The sequence below is a fragment of the Oncorhynchus mykiss genome, chromosome 13 (genome assembly GCF_013265735.2).
Source record: "Oncorhynchus mykiss isolate Arlee chromosome 13, USDA_OmykA_1.1, whole genome shotgun sequence".
In the NCBI taxonomy this organism is placed as follows: Eukaryota; Metazoa; Chordata; class Actinopteri; order Salmoniformes; family Salmonidae; genus Oncorhynchus; species Oncorhynchus mykiss.
In genome coordinates, this window is record NC_048577.1 from 7,594,830 (window position 1) to 7,617,077 (window position 22,248).

The 22,248-nt window shown below is 40.5% G+C and overlaps 1 protein-coding gene across 1 annotated transcript in view; it reads right to left on the reverse strand.

Annotated features, from left to right (window-relative positions):
• Positions 1-22,248, reverse strand: part of LOC118938521 — a 75,501-nt gene that overhangs the window by 16,156 nt on the left and 37,097 nt on the right. Inside the window, exon 5 of the mRNA XM_036942567.1 lies at positions 14,325-14,402. Within this exon, the coding sequence (XP_036798462.1) occupies positions 14,325-14,379 (55 nt within the window). The 5' untranslated portion in view covers positions 14,380-14,402. The remainder of the gene's footprint in view (positions 1-14,324; positions 14,403-22,248) is intronic.

The following is a 22,248-nucleotide window of genomic DNA, read 5'->3' on the forward strand; positions in this document are numbered from 1 at the left end:
TAATGTAGCAGGTCTGACGAGCCTACAGACTAGCCACTCATTGGCCACCTGGTTCAAAGGCGCCATCATGTGTAAAATCAGCGATGAGACAAGACTGTAACTGCCAATTGGAGGGCACGAAACTGGGGGATAAAAGTAAATCATTTTTTGACTGAACATGGATAACATGTTACATTAGACTATATATGGATATCAGGCTACATTAGACTATATATGGATAACAGGCTACATTAGACTATATATGGATAACAGGCTACATTAGACTATATATGGATAACAGGCTACATTAGACTATATATGGGTAACAGACTATATTAGACTATATATGGATAACAGGCTACATTAGACTATGTATGGATAACAGGATATTTTAATGTGTGTATACATACAGTATATAGTGTCAAAAATGTACTTTAATATCAGGTTTTAAAAGTGAGATTTTCATTGGACAGTTACTACTTCTTGTGACTCCCCATCCCGGGTCTGGGAGCGTAATCATTGCCTGACACTAATTAGCATAACACAACGGACATAAATCTTCCTAGAAAATATTCCTATTCATGAAAATCACAAGTGAAATATATTGGAACACAGCTCTGCCTTTTGTTAATCACCCTGTCATCTCAGATTTTCAAAATATCCTTTACAGCCAAAGCTAGAGAAGCATTTGTGTAAGTTTATTGATAGACTAGCATAGCATTATGCCCTGCTAGCAGCAGGCAACCTTGTCACGAAAATCAGAAAAGCAATCAAATTAAATCGTTTACCTTTGATGAACTTCGGATGTTTTCACTCACGAGACTCCCAGGTAGATAGCCAAAGTTCATTTTTTCCCAAAATATTTTTTTTGTAGGCGAAATCGCTCCGTTTGTTCTTCACGTTTGGCTGAGAAATTGCCCGTCACGAAAACGGCGAAAAATATTCCAAATTAGCTCCATAATATCGACAGAAACATGGCAAACGTTGTTTATAATCAATCCTCAAGGTGTTTTTCAAATATCTATTCGATAATATATCCGTCGGGACAATTCGTTTTTCAGTAGGACCGATTGGAATAATGGCTACCTCTGTATTTTACTCGAGAGTCACCCTGGGAGCCATCAGGTGACCACTTACACAATGTAGGCTACGGCTATTCTTCAACATAAATGCGTAAAACTACGTCACAATGCTGTAGACACCTTGGGGAATACGGAGAAAGCGTAAGCTGGTTGATAGCACATTCACAGCTCAATAGGGACGCATTGGAACGCAGGGCTTTCAAAATATGGGGCACTTCCGGATTGGATTTTTCTCAGGCTTTCGCCTGCAACATCAGTTCTGTTATACTCACAGACAATCTCTTTACCGTTTTGGAAACGTTAGAGTGTTTTCTATCCAAAGCTCTCAGTTATATGCATATTCTAGCATCTTGTCCTGACAAAATATCCCGTTTAAAACGGGAACGTTTTTTTCCCAAAAATGAAAATACTGCCTCTAGAGTCGCAACAGGACCTGCTTCTGTTATTCTGTTAAACCTTCTCTCCAACTGCTTCTTATCCTTTGTAAGGGTCCATGCATCTGTTCAACAACGTCATTTAGTGACACTTCCTGTGGGTGTGGCCTAACAGAAGGGACACACATATTTACCCCCACTGCCCCTGCTCCTAGTTCTATCCCAAAAACATTCAGTGGTGCTGTCAGGGGCGTTAAAGGGATCTCTCCATGGGATCTCCACTCTCCCCTCCACTCATAGGCTCTCTCTGTCCCCAAAGAGAGAGAACGTACCTGGGAAGGTCAGTCAACAGTTAGGGGGTCAAGAGCCACGCCATGTTGTAGACCAGAGCACTCATTCTATATGACATCACATTCTCACTGAACAATGATGTAATCTATTCTGTGAGATGTATTATTGTCAATCATCGACATTCCAGAATGTTCCATCTCTCAGTGTTCCAGAATGTAATGCCCTCGCTGACTGAATTACCCTCCACACTCCAAACATCCATGTTATGTCATATTGTGTCTGTGTGTTTTAGAAATGACAATGAATAATATTTAATGTAACTGGTTGTGTGCCTAGGTGCTGGACATCGCTCCTTCTGAAAGTGTCTGTATATATTTTGTACAGACATGATGATGATGATGACGAAGATTAATAAACCACTATTGCCCAAATCTCTTATTTGTAGTTACTGTATGGGAGAGCCTTCAAGAAGGACAGCCATCTCTGCAGTACTCCACCAATCAGGCCTTTATGGTAGAGTGGCCAGATGAAGCCAATGGCACATGAAAGCCTGCGTGGAGTTTGTCAAAAGTTACCTAAAGACCCTAAGACCATGAGAAACAAGATTATCTGGTCTGATGCAACCAAGATTGAACTCTTTGGCCTGAATGCCAAGCGTCACGTCTGGAGGAAACCTGTCACCATCCCTACGGTGATGCATGGTGTTGGCAGCATTAGGCTGAGGGGATATTTTTCAGAGGCAGGGACTGGGAGACTAGTCAGGATCGAGGGAAATATGACTGGAGAAAAGTGCAGCGAGATCCTTGAGGAAAACCAGCTCCAGAGGGCTCAGGGCCTCAGACTGGGGTGACAGTTCAACCTTCCAATAGGACAAGGACCACAAGCACACAGCCAAGACAAAGCAGGAGTGGCTTCGGGAGAAATCTCAATGTCCTTGAGTGGCCCAGCCAGAGCCCGGACTTGAACCTGATCGAACATCTCTGGAGAGACCTAAATATATCTGTTCAGTGACGTTCCCCATCCAACATGACCAAGCTTGAGAGCATCTGCAGATAAGAATGGGAGAAACCTCCAAAAACAGGTGTGCCAAGCTTGTAGCGTCATACCCAAGAAGACTCGAGGCTGTAATCGCTGCCAAAGGTGCTTCGACAAAGTACTGATTAAAGCATCTGAATACTTATGTAAATGTGATATTGTAGTTTTTTGTATTTATACATTTGCAAAATTGTCTAAAAACCTTTTTTGCTTTAGCATTATGGGGCTTTGTGTGTAGATTGATGAGGAGAGAATTATTTCATCAATTTGAGAAAAAGTTTGAAACATCACAACATGTGGAAAAAGTCAAGGGGTCTGAATACTTTCTGAATGCTCTGTAAGATATAACTGGAACTCAAGGTTTCCTACTTCAGAAATACAACATTTTTCAATGTAAAAATAAGTATAAAAAATGTTAAGGTCCCTTTCTAAATCATAATTGTTTCAAAGTCAAAACTGACCCTAGATCAGAACTCCTACTCTAAGTGTGAATAGAGTCGTCCTGTAGCTCAGTTGGTACAGCATGGACCATGGGTTCCATTCCTGCTGGGACTTCCCATACGAAAAGTGTTTTCAAACATGACTGTAATGACTGTGTGAATTTGGATAAAAGTGTCTACTAGATGGCATATATTATTAAATACTGTTATAAACTGGGTAGTTTTGGCCCTGGATGCTGATTGGCTGAAACAGCATTTCAGAAGTCTATACTGTATATCAGACAATATACCACGGGTATGACGTTAAAAGACTTGTTTACTGTTCTATTTATGTTGTTAACCAGTTTAAAATAAGCCGTGGAACAGTATGTTGGTCATATAACACAAACCCCTGAAGTGCCTGAAGTTGCCATTATAAACTTAAGCAATAAGGCCCGAGGAGGTGTGGTATATGGCCAATATACTACCGCTCAGGGCTATTCTTATGCACAATGCAACTCGGAGTGCTTGGATGCACCACAAACATAGAGGTGCCTTATTTTAAACTGGTTACCAATGTCCTTAGACCAGTAAATACAAATTTTAATACCCATGGTATACGGTCTGGTATACCACGCCGGTCAGCCAATCAGCTTTCACGGCTCAAACCACCCAGTTTATAATGGTCAATATTCCACACCTCCACAGGCATTTTATCACTTAGTTTAAATATACAGGTCCTGAGTCACAAGGTTATTGTCAAACTTATTCTGTTCAGGTCTTCTTGGTTCTGGGTTTGTTGTGTTCAGGTCTTCTTGGTTTTGGGTTTGTTGTGTTGGGTCTTCTTGGATCAGGGTTTATTGAATGTACTGTAGAGAACAGAGGAGTCCTCCTCAGCTGCTTGTGCTGCTGCGGGTCTGAAGAGAGAAACAACAATGAAACAAAGACAGCGTCCCAAATGGTGGCACCCTATAGGGCTCTGTCTAAAGTAGTGCACTAAATAGGGAATAGGGTGCCATTTTGAACAGAAGAACAGTTCCTCAAAACCATCATCACGTCACTCCTTCATTATAGACATGTCATAGTAAATGTCCTGAGATGTCCATTGTTGGGTTCATAGTTTGGCTTCATAGTGGTCACAAAGGGTCAACTGTTTTGCTTATTGATGACATCTCCTACAATAAACTGCAGCATATGTGCTACTTCCGGCGCCGACAGAGATGGCCGCCTCGCTTCGCGTTCCTAGGAAACTATGCAGTTTTTAGTTTTTTTACGTGTTATTTCTTACATTAGTACCCCAGGTCATCTTAGGTTTCATTACATACAGTCGAGAAGAACTACTGAATATAAGATCAGCGTCAACTCACCATCAGTACAACCAAGAATATGTTTTTCGCGACGTAGATCCTGTGTTCTGCCTTACAAACAGGACAACGGAGTGGATCCTATACAGCGACCCAAAAAAACGACTCCGAAAGAGAGGGAAACGAGGCGGTCTTCTGGTCAGACTCCGGAGACGGGCACACCGTGCACCACTCCCTAGCATTCTTCTTGCCAATGTCCAGTCTCTTGACAACAAGGTTGATGAAATCCGAGCAAGGGTAGCATTCCAGAGGGACATCAGAGACTGTAATGTCCGTTGCTTCACTGAAACATGGCTCACTGGAGAGACTCTATCCGAAGCGGTGCAGCCAACGGGTTTCTCCACACATCGCGCTGACAGAAACAAACATCTTTCTGGTAAGAAGAGGGGCGGAGGCGTATGCCTCATGGCCAACGTGACATGGTGTGATGAAAGAAACATACAGGAACTCAAATCCTTCTGTTCACCTGATTTAGAATTCCTCACAATCAAATGTAGACCGCATTATCTACCAAGAGAATTCTCTTCGATTATAATCACAGCCGTATATATCCCCCCCCAAGCAGACACATCGATGGCTCTGAACAAACTTTATTTAACTCTCTGCAAACTGGAAACGATTTATCCGGAGGCTGCATTCATTGTAGCTGGGGATTTTAACAAGGCTAATCTGAAAACAAGACTCCCTAAATTTTATCAGCATATCGATTGCGCAACCAGGGGTGGAAAGACCTTGGATCATTGTTACTCTAACTTCCGCGACGCATATAAGGCCCTGCCCCGCCCCCCTTTTGGAAAAGCTGACCACGACTCCGTTTTGTTGATCCCTGCCTACAGACAGAAACTAAAACAAGAGGCTCCCACGCTGAGGTCTGTCCAACGCTGGTCCGACCAAGCTGACTCCACACTCCAAGACTGCTTCCATCACGTGGACTGGGAGATGTTTCGTATTGCGTCAGATAACAACATTGACGAATACGCTGATTCGGTGTGCGAGTTCATTAGAACGTGCGTTGAAGATGTCGTTCCCATAGCAACGATTAAAACATTCCCTAACCAGAAACCGTGGATTGATGGCAGCATTCGCGTGAAACTGAAAGCGCGAACCACTGCTTTTAATCAGGGCAAGGTGTCTGGTAACATGACCGAATACAAACAGTGCAGCTATTCCCTCCGCAAGGCTATCAAACAAGCTAAGCGTCAGTACAGAGACAAAGTAGAATCTCAATTCAACGGCTCAGACACAAGAGGCATGTGGCAGGGTCTACAGTCAATCACGGACTACAGGAAGAAATCCAGCCCAGTCTCGGACCAGGATGTCCTGCTCCCAGGCAGACTAAATCACTTTTTTGCCCGCTTTGAGGACAATACAGTGCCAGTGACACGGCCTGCAACGAAAACATGCGGTCTCTCCTTCACTGCAGCCGAGGTGAGTAAGACATTTAAACGTGTTAACCCTCGCAAGGCTGCAGGCCCAGACGGCATCCCCAGCCGCACCCTCAGAGCATGCGCAGACCAGCTGGCCGGTGTGTTTACGGACATATTCAATCAATCCCTATACCAGTCTGCTGTTCCCACATGCTTCAAGAGGGCCACCATTGTTCCTGTTCCCAAGAAAAATAAGGTAACTGAGCTAAACGACTACCGCCCCGTAGCACTCACTAGCTAAAACTAGCTAGCTAGTTTTCTTACATTGACTAGCTAGCTACCTAAGCTGGCAAATAGCTATGCTGTAATGACTACTCTAAAGCTAGCTGGCCTCAATGGTCTAATCTTCCCTGAACCTTGTTCACAGGGTATCGGTACCTCAATGGTATTATGTAAGACACACCTAGCATGTTAACCTTAGTTAGCTAGCTATATACTTATGTCAGCATACATTAGTTCCTTCTGAATGTAGCTAAACACTAGCTAACTAGCTAACTATGGCATGGTAGACGCCAGTCAGTGAGGTTGACCTATACTGTATCTGATCTGTTAACCCAGATGGTAAACTTTTTGGGTGCAAGTGCTAACAACAACATTGAGTGGAACTTTTGAAGAGTGTGTGTTCACGGGTAGGTAATTAGAGCCTATCTAATCTCAGGACACCCACCGCATCAGTCCACGAGAGATTACAACCTTGTGATAGTTATTACTTAATCAAATGAAGCTGAGAAGAAACAAAACACTAAATGTGGGGCCCCCGAGTGGTGCAGGAGTCTAAGTCACTGCATCTCAGTACTAGAGGCACTAACCCTGTTTCGATTCCAGGCTGAACACACCTGGCAGTGTTTGGGAAATCCCATAGGGCGGGGCAGAATGTGTCGGGGTTGGGCCAGGGTAGGCCATCATTGGAAATAATAATTTATTCTTAACTGACTTGCCTAGTTAAATAAAGGTTTAATAAAGTAATATCAAAATTAATTATATTAGTGCATTTAGTGGAAACTTGACCATTTGAAACAAGCATGGTCACAACCATTCATTGTTACACCTCTGTATTTACAGACTGCAATTACCACCAGTTACATGCTGTTATTACTGTGTACTGTGTAACTATGAGTTATTACAATGAACTGCAATGCTTGTTACAGTGTAATTACATTTCTACTCCCCTTCAGTTACTAATCTAACCTCTATTAGGTTAGAGGTAGAGAAGGTAGAGAAGATGGGAGAGAAGACTGAAAGGCAGGTATCTTACATCACAGTCAGGACAGGAAGGGAGAAGATATGACTGTCTTGTGGTAGTTGCAGACTGATAGTCAACTTTAACATGTTTCTCAAAAGGGGGTCTGATCAAATAGGCCTACACATTTAATTTCCCATGGAGCCTTGTGTAAATAAGTCAAGTATGTGTGTGTTTAGTTAGGGGATGTTAAGTCTGCTTGTTGTTGTACAGTACTGTACCCCAGCCATGTGTGTGTTTAGTTAGGGGATGTTAAGTCTGCTTGTTGTTGTACAGTACTGTACCCCAGCCATGTGTGTGTTTAGTTAGGGGATGTTAAGTCTGCTTGTTGTTGTACAGTACTGTACCTCAGCCATGTGTGTGTTTAGTTAGGGGATGTTAAGTCTGCTTGTTGTTGTACAGTACTGTACCCCAGCCATGTGTGTGTTTAGTTAGGGGATGTTAAGTCTGCTTGTTGTTGGACAGTACTGTACCTCAGCCATGTGTGTGTTTAGTTAGGGGATGTTAAGTCTGCTTGTTGTTGTACAGTACTGTACCCCAGCCATGTGTGTGTTTAGTTAGGGGATGTTAAGTCTGCTTGTTGTTGTACAGTACTGTACCCCAGCCATGTGTGTGTTTGGGGAGGGGATGTTAAGTCTGCTTGTTGTTGTACAGTACTGTACCCCAGCCATGTGTGTGTTTAGTTAGGGGATGTTAAGTCTGCTTGTTGTTGTACAGTACTGTACCCCAGCCATGTGTGTGTTTAGTTAGGGGATGTTAAGTCTGCTTGTTGTAGAACAGTACTGTACCCCAGCCATGTGTGTGTTTAGTTAGGGAATGTTAAGTCTGCTTGTTGTTGTACAGTACTGTACCCCAGCCATGTGTGTGTTTAGTTAGGGGATGTTAAGTCTGCTTGTTGTTGTACAGTACTGTACCCCAGCCATGTGTGTGTTTAGTTAGGGGATGTTAAGTCTGCTTGTTGTACAGTACTGTACCCCAGCCATGTGTGTGTCTCTCTGTGTGTCGTCCCCCTTCATCCATTCTTCACCTGTTCCTGGGTCTGTTGCCATTGCTGGGCTGCCTCCTACCAGAGTCTGTAGGGAGGGCAGAGCAGTCCAGCTCAGCTGTTATTTACTCAGCCCTCGCCAGGCCCCGGGCGTGGCTTGACATGGGCAACACCCACAGCCACTGCAGGCTCCTCCTGCCTCTACCTCTCCGCCTAGACCAGCCCCCAGAGACCACCACCACCACCTCACAGCCCGGCCCAAAGCAGCCAGGCCGCTGGGGAAATATCAACAGAAGACAACATGGTCAATACAACAATAACAACAACAGGCCACTACAGAGAAGAAGTCAGTAAAGGACAGGGTAATGTTCATAAGGCACAACACAGAAGAAACACTGAGAAACAGAAAGTAGAAAACTATCTGAACTTGTGCAATATTAAACGCTTATTTTTCCCTTCGTTGCAACACATTTTGTTATGATGTGTGCACTAATGAACACAACCCAGCTTCAATAAAAGACATGTTCAACTCAATAGAGGACAGCACCAACAGGGTTGAGTTCAGGTGGATGACCATGTACACGTTGAGTGTTTGTGTGTTTGTGAGTGAATTAATGAACAATGGAGGAGCATCCTAAGCTGGATGCCTGGATGGTCATAATGTAAAGTTTGCAGAAGCAGTACACACACAGACACAACTTACCCATTGAGTGGATTCAACACCATGGAGTTAGTGAGAGCCACACAAATGGACACAACCACAAAACCAGGCCATGTAGCTAGTAGACCTAAGATAAATACCTTGATGACTGAAGGAGCAGGAAAGGGATGGAAAGGTGCCACCACTGTCACTCTCCACTTAGTAGAGCAAATGAATGGGATCTGTACAGTAGTAAGCTAGACTGTTCTTCCATTCTTCCACGCTGCTGTTGATGATGGCTTTAAAACTTCTTCAGGATCGGTGGGTCGATTGAGCTAAAGTAGGCTAATGCGATTAGCATGAGATTGAAGGTAATGAGAACATTTCCCAGGACATAGACATATCTGATATTGGCAGAAAGCTTAAATTCTTGTTATTCTATCTGCACTGTCCAATTTACAGTAGCTATTACAGTGAAATAATACCATGCTATTGTTTGAGGAGAGTGCACAGTTTTGAACTTAATAAGTTATTAATAAACAAGTTAGGCACATTTGGGCAGTCTTGATACAACATTTGAAGATAAATGCAATGATTCATTTGCCCAGTCTAAAACTTTGCACATACATTGCTACCATCTAGTGGCCAAAACATAAATTGATCCTGGGCTGGAATAATACATTATGGCCTTTCACTTGCATTTCAAAGATGATGGTACATAAAATTACAAAAAAAACATTCTTTGAACTATCTTTTACCAGATCTAATGTGTTGTATTATCCTACATTCATCAAACGTATCCAGAATTGCTTCAGACATGAGAAACTAGCAGAGTCATGTGCACGTTTCATATAAATTCACGCACACGTTTTAATATTTTTGGAGCATGTTTATTAATTTGTGAACTCGTTTTATAAATCATAAGCACGTTATAGTTCTTGTGTTTAAAATAAAAATCTCAGTCAATGTCACCTCCAGGGCTCTGTAGTTTACACATTGTTTTGGTCGTTGATTTAAAAAATATATTTTTTAAAAGCTTTCTTTTTTTCTCAACTACAGATACTGTTAAAACAAGTTAAAAACAACAACAATTAAGTTTAATATTTCAAGTTTATTTGTCAAAGATTCCTGTAATCAGATTGTGTTTGATGTAAATATATTTTGGGATAATTAACTTGAAAAATATATATTTTTTAAGCTCCTTTTCATGTTCATCATAGTTTCAAAGGCAAAACCGACCCTAGATCAGCACTCCTACTCTAATTTACGACTCTACCCTAGCATGGCTCTACCAACTGCTGGGACTACCGATATGATCCTGGGTAGTTTGGTTCCTGGATGCCGATTGGTTGAAACAACATTTCAGAAGTGTGTACTGTATATCAGACAAAAAAAGTCAGTGTAGAACACCATTGCTCATCATGCATTGCTGTGATAAGGTGCGTCTACTGTAGGTGATAGGTGTAGGAGTCAGGCGCAGGAGAGCAGGGATGCCTGAGAAGCGTGCTTTAATAAGACAGTCCACCAACACAGGAATGGCACAATCGAAAAGGACAACGCCCTCGTACGGAGAACCCGTGCAAACACACGGAGGAACAAACACAGTTCTGACACTATATACACTTACGTAACCGTGAAAACAAATAACACCGAGCACATCAAATAAAAAGACTAATCCCGCACAAACTTAGGCAGGCAACAGGTTACCCTTATTCACACAGAAATTAACACAAATGAAACCAGGTGTGAAAAAGAACCAAAGACAAAACAAACAGGAAAGGAAAAATGGATCGTTGGTGGCAAGCAGACCGGCAGGGAGAGGAGTTACCTTCTTTAGAAGTCGTAACAATTGCTCTGATCATTTTGAAAAGTCTGCCCCCAAAAATGTATTTTCCTATGAATGAAGTCACACAAAATGTGTGTATTTAACTACAAATTAAATCGCTCAAAAAGGAGTGTCTTTTCACATGAATTAATCCACACAAAAACGCAAAAAAACATATGAAATCTGCTGAAATAGTTTTTGTTCATATTTGCACAAATTGAGTGTGAGATTGTGTTGGTATATCAGACAATAAAGCACGGGTATGACGCAAAAATACTTTTTTACTTTTCTATTGATGTTGGTAGCCAGTTTATAATAGCAATAAGTCACCTCTGGGGTTTGTGGTTTATTGCCAATATACCACTGCTAACGGCTGTATCCAGGAACTCTGCGTTGTGTCGTGCTTAAGAACAGTCCTTAGCCGTGGTACAGTATATAGCCAATATACCACAGCTAAGGGCTGTATCCAGGAACTCTGCGTTGTGTCGTGCTTAAGAACAGTCCTTAGCCGTGGTACAGTATATAGGCCAATATACCACAGCTAAGGGCTGTATCCAGGAACTCTGTGTTGTGTCGTACTTAAGAACAGTCCTTAGCCGTGGTACAGTATATAGGCCAATATACCACACCCCCTCTGACAATATTGCTTAATTATACCACTTAGTTTTAATATACGGTTCCAGATATTCAAGGTTTTTGTTAAACTTGTTGTGTTCAGGTCTTCTTGGTTCCGGGTTAGTTCTGTTCAGGTCTTCTTGGTTCTGGGTTGGTTGTGTTTAGGTCTTCTTGGTTCTGGGTTAGTTCTGTTCAGGTTTTCTTGGTTCTGAGTTTGTTCTGTTCGGGTCTTCTTGGTTCTGGGTTTGTAATGTTCAGGTCTTATTGGTTCTGGGTTGGTTGTGTTCAGGTCTTCTTGGTTCTGGGTTAGTTCTGATCAGGGCTTCTTGGTTCTGGGTTAGTTCTGTTCAGTTCTTCTTGGTTCGGGGTTAGTTCTGTTCAGGTTTTCTTGGTTCTGTAATGTTCCGGTCTTCATGGTTCTGGATTTGTTGACTGTGCTGTAGAGAACAGATGGGTTCTCCTCAGATGCTTGTGTTGCCGCGGGTCTGAAGCAGAGAAACAGAAATTAAACAAAGTCTGCGTCCCAAATGGTGGCACCCTATACCTTTTAAAGTGCACTACTTTGACAAGGGCCTGTGGGGCTCACTAAATAGGGAATAGGCTGCCATTTGGAACACAACGGAACATTTCCTTTAAACCATCATCAAATCACCCCCTCATTATAGACATGTAATTGTATTGAGATGTCCATTGTTGGGTTGGTATTTTTGGGAATAGACAAGTGTTAGGAAATGACATCACTAGTGGTCACTAGGGGTCAACTGTTTTGCATATTGATGACATCTCCTACAATAAGCAGCAGCATATGAATGACCTTAATGCAGAATATGGTCACAGGGGGGCAGCAGTGAGGTGGTTACATTTCACAACAGAGTACTGGACATCTTCTTCCTGTTTCTGGGATTGAGGCAGTTGGACGGTGGAGTACAGAGGCACTTCCTGGTTTTTGGAGTGAGAGAAGTGGACGCTGGCGTAGTGAATGTCATCCTGGTGGTCTGTGGGGTTGTCTGTAGGGCTCTGTAGGACGTTGTCATACACTGGACTAGAGTCTCCCTGATGGGAAGAGGACAGACAACATGAGGAAGAAAATGTTCCACAAAGAATACACAGTCATCTTCTGATTCCAACAGACTCACCTGTCCATCGTCTGCTGTGTCTCTTGTGTCAGAGGTGGATTTGGAGGCCTTCTTCCTGTTTTGCACATTAATTTATTAATAAATTAATTAATTAATGAAGTTAACAAAAAAAACAGACTGCTACGTTTAAATAATGAACAACATAAAAATGTGCATTTTCACTCACCTGAACCACATGAATCCAGAGAAACAGAGGATGAGAACCAGAACACCCACTATGATTCCTACAGCTGCAGTCATAACTGAGGTTTGTTTCCCTATAATATAATATAGATGATATGAGTACATTGCATGAAATAATATACTAAAAATATTCTTAAATACAGGACATTAATGCAATACTTGTTAATTAAAGGAATCTTATAACCCAATATAGTTATAGTTATAAATATATAGTTATAGTTATAAATATAATAATATAGTTATAAACTAAGGTGTAATAATCCAAAGTATAGTGAGATTAGATTGAAACATGTAGCTTTGTATTGAAGATGTAACTTTACCTGCTACAATGATCATCAGAGTTGTAGAGTTATTAGATGCTATTGTATTCTCAGCCTTACAGTAGTATTCTCCTCTGTCCTCAGATATGATGTTAGTGATGTTGTAACTCTGTCCTGATGCTTTTGGTGAGGTTACGTTCTTCTTGTACCAGGTGTATTTGTCCACAGGTGGGTTGGCATCACTGCTGCAGGTCAGAGTCACTGAACTGCCCTCCACTATTTCACCAGAGGGACTGACTGACACTGAGGTGTTCCTTGGTCCATCTGGTGTAAAAGACAGTGGATTTAAAAAGAGAACAAATTAGGTCAGTTGTAAATATTACATACATGTTCCACAATTGTACTTTTCCACAAAATAACTTTTAGATTTACTCTCTTATTGAAGATGAACATTTCAAGGATTTATGGACATTAGTCTCACAACCTGAAACAACATTGTATTCATATGAAATTTGTATAAAAAAAACACACACACTGCAGGAGAGAGGAGATCCTCATGGTCTTTTACAGCACAGGAGTAACTGTCTGAATCACTAAAGGAGTCTGAGTACAGGCTGGAAGTGTCCTCCTTTACTTTGTGTCCGTTCTTGTACCAGATGTAGGTGGGTTTGTCAGTCAAAGTACAGCTGGTGATACAGGTCAGTGTCTTATCCTGATGTCCACCAGTCACCTTCACCTGAAGACCTGGAGAAAAAACAATATCACTGTGAATCCTTTTATCACTGACTTATCACTCTAATACAAATGTTATACAGATATAAACACAAAAAACATTTCCTGAATAAATGACTAAATGGAATTCAACAGTTTAACTATATTGAATGTAACTGTACCTGTGACAGACAGAGTGACTCCAGGATTTCCAGAATATTTCCCTCCTTCCTGATCTGTTAATAATCTGAACCTGTACGTAGCTGAGTCACTCTCTCTCAGGTCCCTGATTTTCAGGTTGCAGTCTTTCTTCTTATCCCCATGATAATCCACACGACCTTCATACTTTGGGTCTTGACCTAGATTGTTAGGTTCTATACCAGTCCCCCATTCAGTGGACCAGAGGGTTGTTGTGACTTTATGACCACTGGGACATTTGTAAGAGCAGGACAGCTCCACTGTAGACCCCTTCAAGATACAGATACTCTGGGGGGTGTAAGTCACACTCCATCCTTTCTGACCCAGTACCACTGAAACACAGTCACACAAGGGTATTACATAAAGTCAATATTTTGTTTCCATAGTTATGAATGGAAACCATAGATAAGCATCACTCAGTGAGTTGTGAAAGATAACTATTTAAAGGGAAGTTGAGATGCCTAACAGAACACACCAGAACAATAAAACGGAACTGTAATTTTAACATTTTACAAATGTCTTTAGATTGACAAACATGAAAGTTATGAATGAGATCATACCTGTCACAGACCAGAGAAAGACCACCAACACACTTCCTGCTGTTCTCAAGGCCATTGTTACATCTCCCACCCTGCAGTCTTAGAAACATAAACAACAACTCACTCTATAGCTGGTGAATAACTCCACCTGATAAATTGAAGAATAAACTGTAAATGGGGTACAGGGCCTCATACTGAAAATGAACCAGGCTCATATTGTGTTGTGTTGTATTGTGCTATATGGTTGTCTATGTGAATACTGTCTGTCTGTAAGTCTATTGCACTATGTATGTAATGTGTGATATGTTGCATGTCTGTCTACGTCTGTCGATTTAAGATGACATGTATGAGGCAGAAAACAATTTATCTAATGGATACGGTAAAGTCATCATCATCATCAACAACAACAACTTATTGATCTGTAGTATTGTAAACACACATTTATACATTGATTATTCAGAAGCTTTTATAGTCTCAGATCCACTGAAATAGGAGGAAAAATGTTCAGTCAAGCTGTACCAAGACTGATCACCAGGCTCAATGATAGCTCCTATCATGCACGCACACACACATTCACACACACACACACACACACACACACACACACACACACACACACACACACACACACACACACATACACACACACACACACACACACACACACACACACACACACGAGTCCACACACTGCAGTATTACAATATTTGTCTGCATGTCTTTTTTACCCTGGTTAATCATCTCATCTCTATGTAGATCAACACTCCTACACTGAGACACTTTATGAATACTGACCCTGATGTAACAACCAAAACACAGCTCAAAACATAACAACAAGTCAAATTATACATTACCCTCAAGTATTTGACTTATGACTAAAAACAAATAACCAAAACTATATTTCAAGATATTGTCGAGTACTTACAGAGTGAAGTGAAGGGGTGAGGTCTTGTACAGTGAGTCAACTTACTGGTAGTGAGTGGGAACTGCTAGTAAGTGTGTGTTCTGTGGTTGATACATATTTATAGTAGTCAGAACACAAGTAGCTGATACAGAACAGTCCTTTCCTTCCTCTTTAAGACATTAACATGCATGACGATGTCACGCTCTGACCTTAGATATCTCTGTATTCTTTATGTTCGGTTAGGTCAGGGTGTGACTAGGGTGGGTATGTTAGTTTTTGTATTGTTTAGGGGGTTTTGTATGTCTAGGGTTTTTTGTATGTCTAGATGTTTTGGTAGGTCTAGGTTTATGTAGGTCTATGGTGGCCTGAATTGGTTCCCAATCAGAGGCAGCTGTTTATCCTTGTCTCTGATTGGGAATCAAATTTAGGTTACCATTTTTTGGTTTTGTGGGTCCTTGTTCTATGTTTAGTTGCCTGTCAGCGCTATCCATATTAGCGTTACGGTTTGTTTTGTTTGTTTTGTTTGTTTTGTTTGTTTTGTTCATTGTTCATTGTTCTTTCTTAATAAAAGAAGAATGAACGCATACCACGCTGCACCTTGGTCCCACACTGCACCTTGGTCTCCTCCTTACGACGGACGTGACAGACGATCAGACCAGTATATCAGAAAAGGAAGATTGCTGTATGAGAGTGGGTCCTACATTTATAAAATGGACAAAATGTCCCCCATATATACTTTTATATAAATACAAAACCATGTTAACTTCTTGGATATAGGGGGCGCTATTTTAATTTTTGGATGAAAAACGTTCCCGTTTTAAACAAGATATTTTGTCACGAAAAGATGCTCGACTATGCATATAATTGACAGCTTTGGAAAGAAAACACTCTGACGTTTCCAGAACTGCAAAGATATTATCTGTGAGTGTCACAGAACTGATGTTACAGAAAAAACTCAGATAAAAATCCAATCAGGAAGTGACGCATTTTTTTAAACTGCCTCATGCCAATGACTCCTTATATGGCTGTGAAGGAGCTAGGAGTCAGCTTACGTTTTCCACGTTTTCCCCAAGGTGTCTGCAGCATTGTGACGTATTTGTAGGCATATCATTGGAAGATTGACCATAAGAGACTACATCTACCAGGTGGTCGCTTGGTGTCCTCCGTCACAATTATTGCGTAATCTCCAGCTGCAGTATTTTTCCATTTGCTTCTGATGAGAAGCCAACTGCCACCACTGATAGATTATCGAAATAGATATGTGAAAAACACTTGAGGATTGTTTCTAAACAACGTTTGCCATGTTTCTGTCGATATTATGGAGCTAATTTGGAAAAAAGTTTGGTGTTGTAAGTGACTGCATTTTCCGGTCTTTTTCTTAGCCAAACGTGATGAACAAAACGGAGCTATTTCGTCTACACAAATAATCTTTTTGGATAAAATGAACATTTGCCCTCTAACTAAGAGTCTCGTCATTGAAAACATCCAAAGTTCTTCAAAGGTAAATTATTTTATTTGAATGCTTTTCTTGTTTTTGTGAAAATGTTGCCTGCTGAATGCTAGGCTTAATGCTATGCTAGGCTAGAATATCAAAACTCTTACTCAAATGCTTGTTTTGCTTTGGTTGAAAAGCATATTTTGAAAATCTGAGATGACAGTGTTGTTAACAAAAGGCTAAGCTTGTGTTTGAATATATTTATTTCATTTCATTTGCGATTTTCATGAATAGGAAACGTTGCATTATGGTAATGTCCTTGAGGCTATGATTACGCTCCCGGATACGGGATTACTCAACGCTAAAGGTTAACAATATGTTGACTGTTCTAAATGGAATGTTTATAATATCTCAGAATGTGTTGCCTTGTCCCTCTGAGTTCTACTTGGAACAGGTCAGTTCCATGATGTCATTCATTCTATTCTAAAAAACACATTCAATTTACACTCCTCATCAGCTGCTTCAAAGTGGTACAGAAGTTTCCAGTGTTCTAGACTAGAGTTCTCCCTACTGGCATCTCAACATTACTGCACCATCCTAATAACAATGTCCTCAATAATGTTGGGCTAATAACAACATTACAAACTGGAGAGGACTCAGATAGAATGGTGAAACACAACACTGGCTACTTGACTAAGTCACATAGAAGCACACAAACACTGATGTCTGTAGTACAACATGCCTCTATCATATTATGTTACACTGTTGACCCTTGTGTACAGTACTGGTAGTAGCATTAGTTAGCAGAGACATCAGTATGATCATTACCATAGTCTGCTGTATTGACTGCTGCTGTCCATATACTGTATAGTCTAATGTATCTTGTTATCCATCAATAGTCTAATGTAGCCTGTTGTCATGACGTTTGCCTGGGGGTAGGTTTATGACAGTCATAAAAACCTCTTCCCCCCTTTTTCCTCTCTCTACCCTACTGATGTTAGTTAACATTGAGATTCTGGGAACATCAGAAGGTGGGGGGAAATTAACAATATTCTGGTAATCCGACCAAATGAACATATGCGGTGGTACTTAATGAATATGATGTCAGTTCGGTTGTCATCTGAGACATTCTCATCAATGATAAGATGACATAAACTCTACAGTGGAAAGTCTACACATCAGAGTTATCAGATTCTCATGGAATTGTTGTTCAATTTAAATGTTTGAATATGAAACTATTCGTGATGGGATGAAATGTGATTTTATCTTCTAAAATGTCAGAATTGGGTTTTCATTAGTGAATTAAGCCTGACTCAGTGGCCCGCCCACTTGAAGAGACATAGGTTGTAAACTATGAAACACACCCCTTTTCTCCCTCCACTATATAAGCCCTTGATGAAAATGTAACCTCCTGTTCCAAGTACATGAGGTCGAACGAACATGTCAACTACAGAACTAAGCCTACCTCAGCGTGAGCTTTGGTTGCGAACTCTTATTCACTACAGCAGTGATTCCTCCTAGCCGTTGAGTTAGCAACAGCAGCTACAAACGAGGGTTAGGAAGAAACAGACAGAGTATCTCGTCTATCACACAACGATGTTACTACAAGATTTTCAATTGACCACCAGAGACATTCTTCAAAGGACTCGATTTGGCAACACGGCCTTCCTTCTACCACCAACCTACAGAAGCGCAGCTCAGAGTAAATATTTATTTTAGTTTCCTTTTCCAAATGGGCGATAATTTAGAATGCATAAGATACTGTATTTACGATAGCACAGCTTCTACCTTTGTCCCTCAGACTTCCCGCTCTTCCACTCAAACCCAGCCCTTTTCTTTTGTGTAACCAGCTGTCATATCTGTTCCGCCCGCTAGGGACTTTTTCCTTCATGACGTAATTTGTAATCAAGGTATGATTCATTATGTGTATATGTAATTATGTGTGATTAGTTAGGTATTTAGTAAATAAATAATTAAACCCAATTTTGTATTGCTGATTCAACTTGTTAGCCAGGGTTCGTGAAGATAACCAAGAATTTACAACTTTCAGATGAGACTGAATTAAGATGACGATTATTATTGACTGCTATTGATGTAAAATATGACTAGGTCTTTAAGAGTTTATTCAGAAGATAACAGCTCTATACAGTGGGGCAAAAAAGTATTTAGTCAGCCACCAATTGTGCAAGTTCTCCCACTTAAAAAGATGCGAGGCCTGTAATTTTCATCATAGGTACACTTCAACTATGACAGACAAAATGAGGAAAAAATATCCAGAAAATCACATTGTAAAATTTTTTATGAATTTATTTGCAAATTATGGTGGAAAATAAGTATTTGGTCACCTACAAACAAGCAAGATTTCTGGCTCTCACAGACCTGTAACTTCTTCTTTAAGAGGCTCCTCTGTCCTCCACTCGTTACCTGTATTAATGGCACCTGTTTGAACTTGTTATCAGTATAAAAGACACCTGTCCACAACCTCAAACAGTCACACTCCAAACTCCACTATGGCCAAGACCAAAGAGCTGTCAAAGGACACCAGAAACAAAATTGTAGACCTGCACCAGGCTGGGAAGACTGAATCTGCAATAGGTAAGCAGCTTGATTTGAAGAAATCAACTGTGGGAGCAATTATTAGGAAATGGAAGACATACAAGACCACTGATAATCTCCCTCGATCTGGGGCTCCACGCAAGATCTCACCCCGTGGGGTCAAAATTATCACAAGAACGGTGAGCAAAAATCTCAGAACCACATGGGGGGACCTAGGGAATGACCTGCAGAGAGCTGGGACCAAAGTAACAAAGCCTACCATCAGTAACACACTACGCCGCCAGGGACTCAAATCCTGCAGTGCCAGACGTGTCCCCCTGCTTAATTTAAGCCAGTACATGTCCAGGCCCGTCTGAAGTTTGCTAGAGAGCATTTGGATGATCCAGAAGAAGATGGGGAGAATGTCATATGGTCAGATGAAACCAAAATAGAACTCTTTGGTAAAAACTCAACTCGTTGTGTTTGAAGGACAAAGAATGCGGAGGTGCATCCAAAGAACACCATACCTACTGTGAAACATGGGGGTGGAAACATCATGCTTTGGGGCTGCAAAGGGACCAGGACGACTGATCCGTGTAAAGGAAAGAATGAATGGGGCCATGTATTGTGAGAATTTAAGTGAAAACCTCCTTCCATTAGCAAGGGCATTGAAAATGAAATGTGGCTGGGTCTTTCAGCATGACAATGATCCCAAACACACCGCCCGGGCAACGAAGGAGTGGCTTCGTAAGAAGCTTTTCAAGGTCCTGGAGTGGCCTAGCCAGTCTCCAGATCTCAACCCCATAGAAAATCTTTGGAGGGAGTTGAAAGTCCGTGTTGCCCTGCAACAGCCCCAAAACATCACTGCTCTAGAGGAGATCTGCATGGAGGAATGGGCCAAAATACCAGCAACAGTGTGTGAAAACCTTGTGAAGACTTACAGAAAACATTTGACCTCTGTCATTGCCAATAAAGGGTATATAACAAAGTATTGAGATAAACTTTTGTTATTGACCAAATACTTATTTTCCACCATAATTTGCAAATAAATTCATAAAAAATCCTACAATGTCATTTTCTGGATTTTTCCCTCATTTTGTCTGTCATAGTTGAAGTGTACCTATGATGATACTTTTTTGCCCCACTGTAAATATTATTTTGTGGTGCCCGACTAAGATTACAGTCTAATGTAGCCTGTAATCCATATATAGTTTAATGTAGACAGTTATCATTATATAGTCTAATGTAGCCTGTTATCCATATATAGTCTAGTGTAGCCTGTAATCCATATATATATTCTAATGTAGCCTGTTATGCATATATAGTCTAATGTAGCCTGTTATCCATATATATAGTCTAATTTAGCCTGTTATCCATATATAGTCTAATGTAGCCTGTAATCCATATATAGTCTAATGTAGCCTGTTATCCATATATATAGTCTAATTTAGCCTGTTATCCATATATAGTCTAATGTAGCCTGTAATCCATATATAGTCTAGTGTAGCCTGTAATCCAAATATATTCTAATGTAGCCTGTTATCCATATATAGTCTAATGTAGCCTTGTTACGGGATTCCTCCTGGGAAGGAGAGGCAGACCAAAATGCAGCGTGGTTATAATTCATGGTTCTTTAATAATGAAACCATACATGAATAAACTACAAAAACAATAAACGTGGAAAAACCGAAAGAGTTTGGTGCAATCTGGTGCAACAAACACAAAGACAGGAAACAATCACCCACAAAACCCAACCAACAAACAGGCGACCTAAATATGGTTCCCAATCAGAGACAATGACTAACACCTGCCTCTGATTGAGAACCATATCAGGCCAAACACATAAACAGACAAACTAGACACACAACATAGAATGCCCACTCAGATCACACCCTGACCAACCAAAACATAGAAACATACAAAGCAAACTATGGTCAGGTTGTGACAAGTCTGTTATCAATATATAGTCAAATTTAGCCTGTTATCCATATATAGTCTAATTTAGCCTGTTATCCATATATAGTCTAATGTAGCTTGTTATCCATATATAGTCTAATGTAGCCTGTTATCCATATATAGTCTAATGTAGCATGTTATCCATATATAGTCTAATTTAGCCTGTTATCCATATATAGTCTAGCGTAGCTTGTTGTCCATATATAGTCTAATGTAGCCTGTTATCCAATAATAGTCTAATGTAGCCTGTTATCCATATATAGTCTAATTTAGCCTGTTATCCATATATAGTCTAATGTAGCTTGTTATCCATATATAGTCTAATGTAGCCTGTTATCCATATATAGTCTAATGTAGCCTGTCATCCATATATAGTCTAATGTAGCTTGCTATTCATATATAGTCTAATGTAGCCTGTTATACATATAGTCTACATATAGTCTAATGTAGCCTGCTATCCATATATATATGTGTATATATATATATATATATATATATATTTATTTATTTTATTTATACATATAGTCTAATGTAATGTGCTGTCCAGATACTGTAAAGTGCATATGAAGTGCTTAGCATGTCCATATAAAGAAGCATTTACATATTAGAACTAATAGCTAGTAAATTAATAGGATCTCTGTGTAAAGAACTTATGGTTCAGGAGGCCTGTATTAGGTCTATCTAGGACAGGAAGGTGAAACAGGAATGTGATGCTGAGTGTTCTCTACCAACAAAACCACATCCCACTATCACTGTGTCTCATGTTAATACTACTCCTAAACACAACCCACCATCACTGTGTCTCATGTTAATACTACTCCTAAACACAACCCACCATCACTGTGTCTCATATTAATTATACTCCTAAACACAACCCATCATCACTGTCTCATGTTAATACTACTCCTAAACACAACCCACCATCACTGTGTCTCATATTAATTCCACTCCTAAACCTTTTACGAAACATTCACTCAATCACTCTTACTCTTACCGTCACTCTTACTTCAGGTCATTTTCAAAAAAGTCCCCACTATAATGTATTCTTCTCAAACCGACACGTGTATGTGAGAATCTTACCTTACCTTACCTTATCTTACCTGTATAAGCAACAT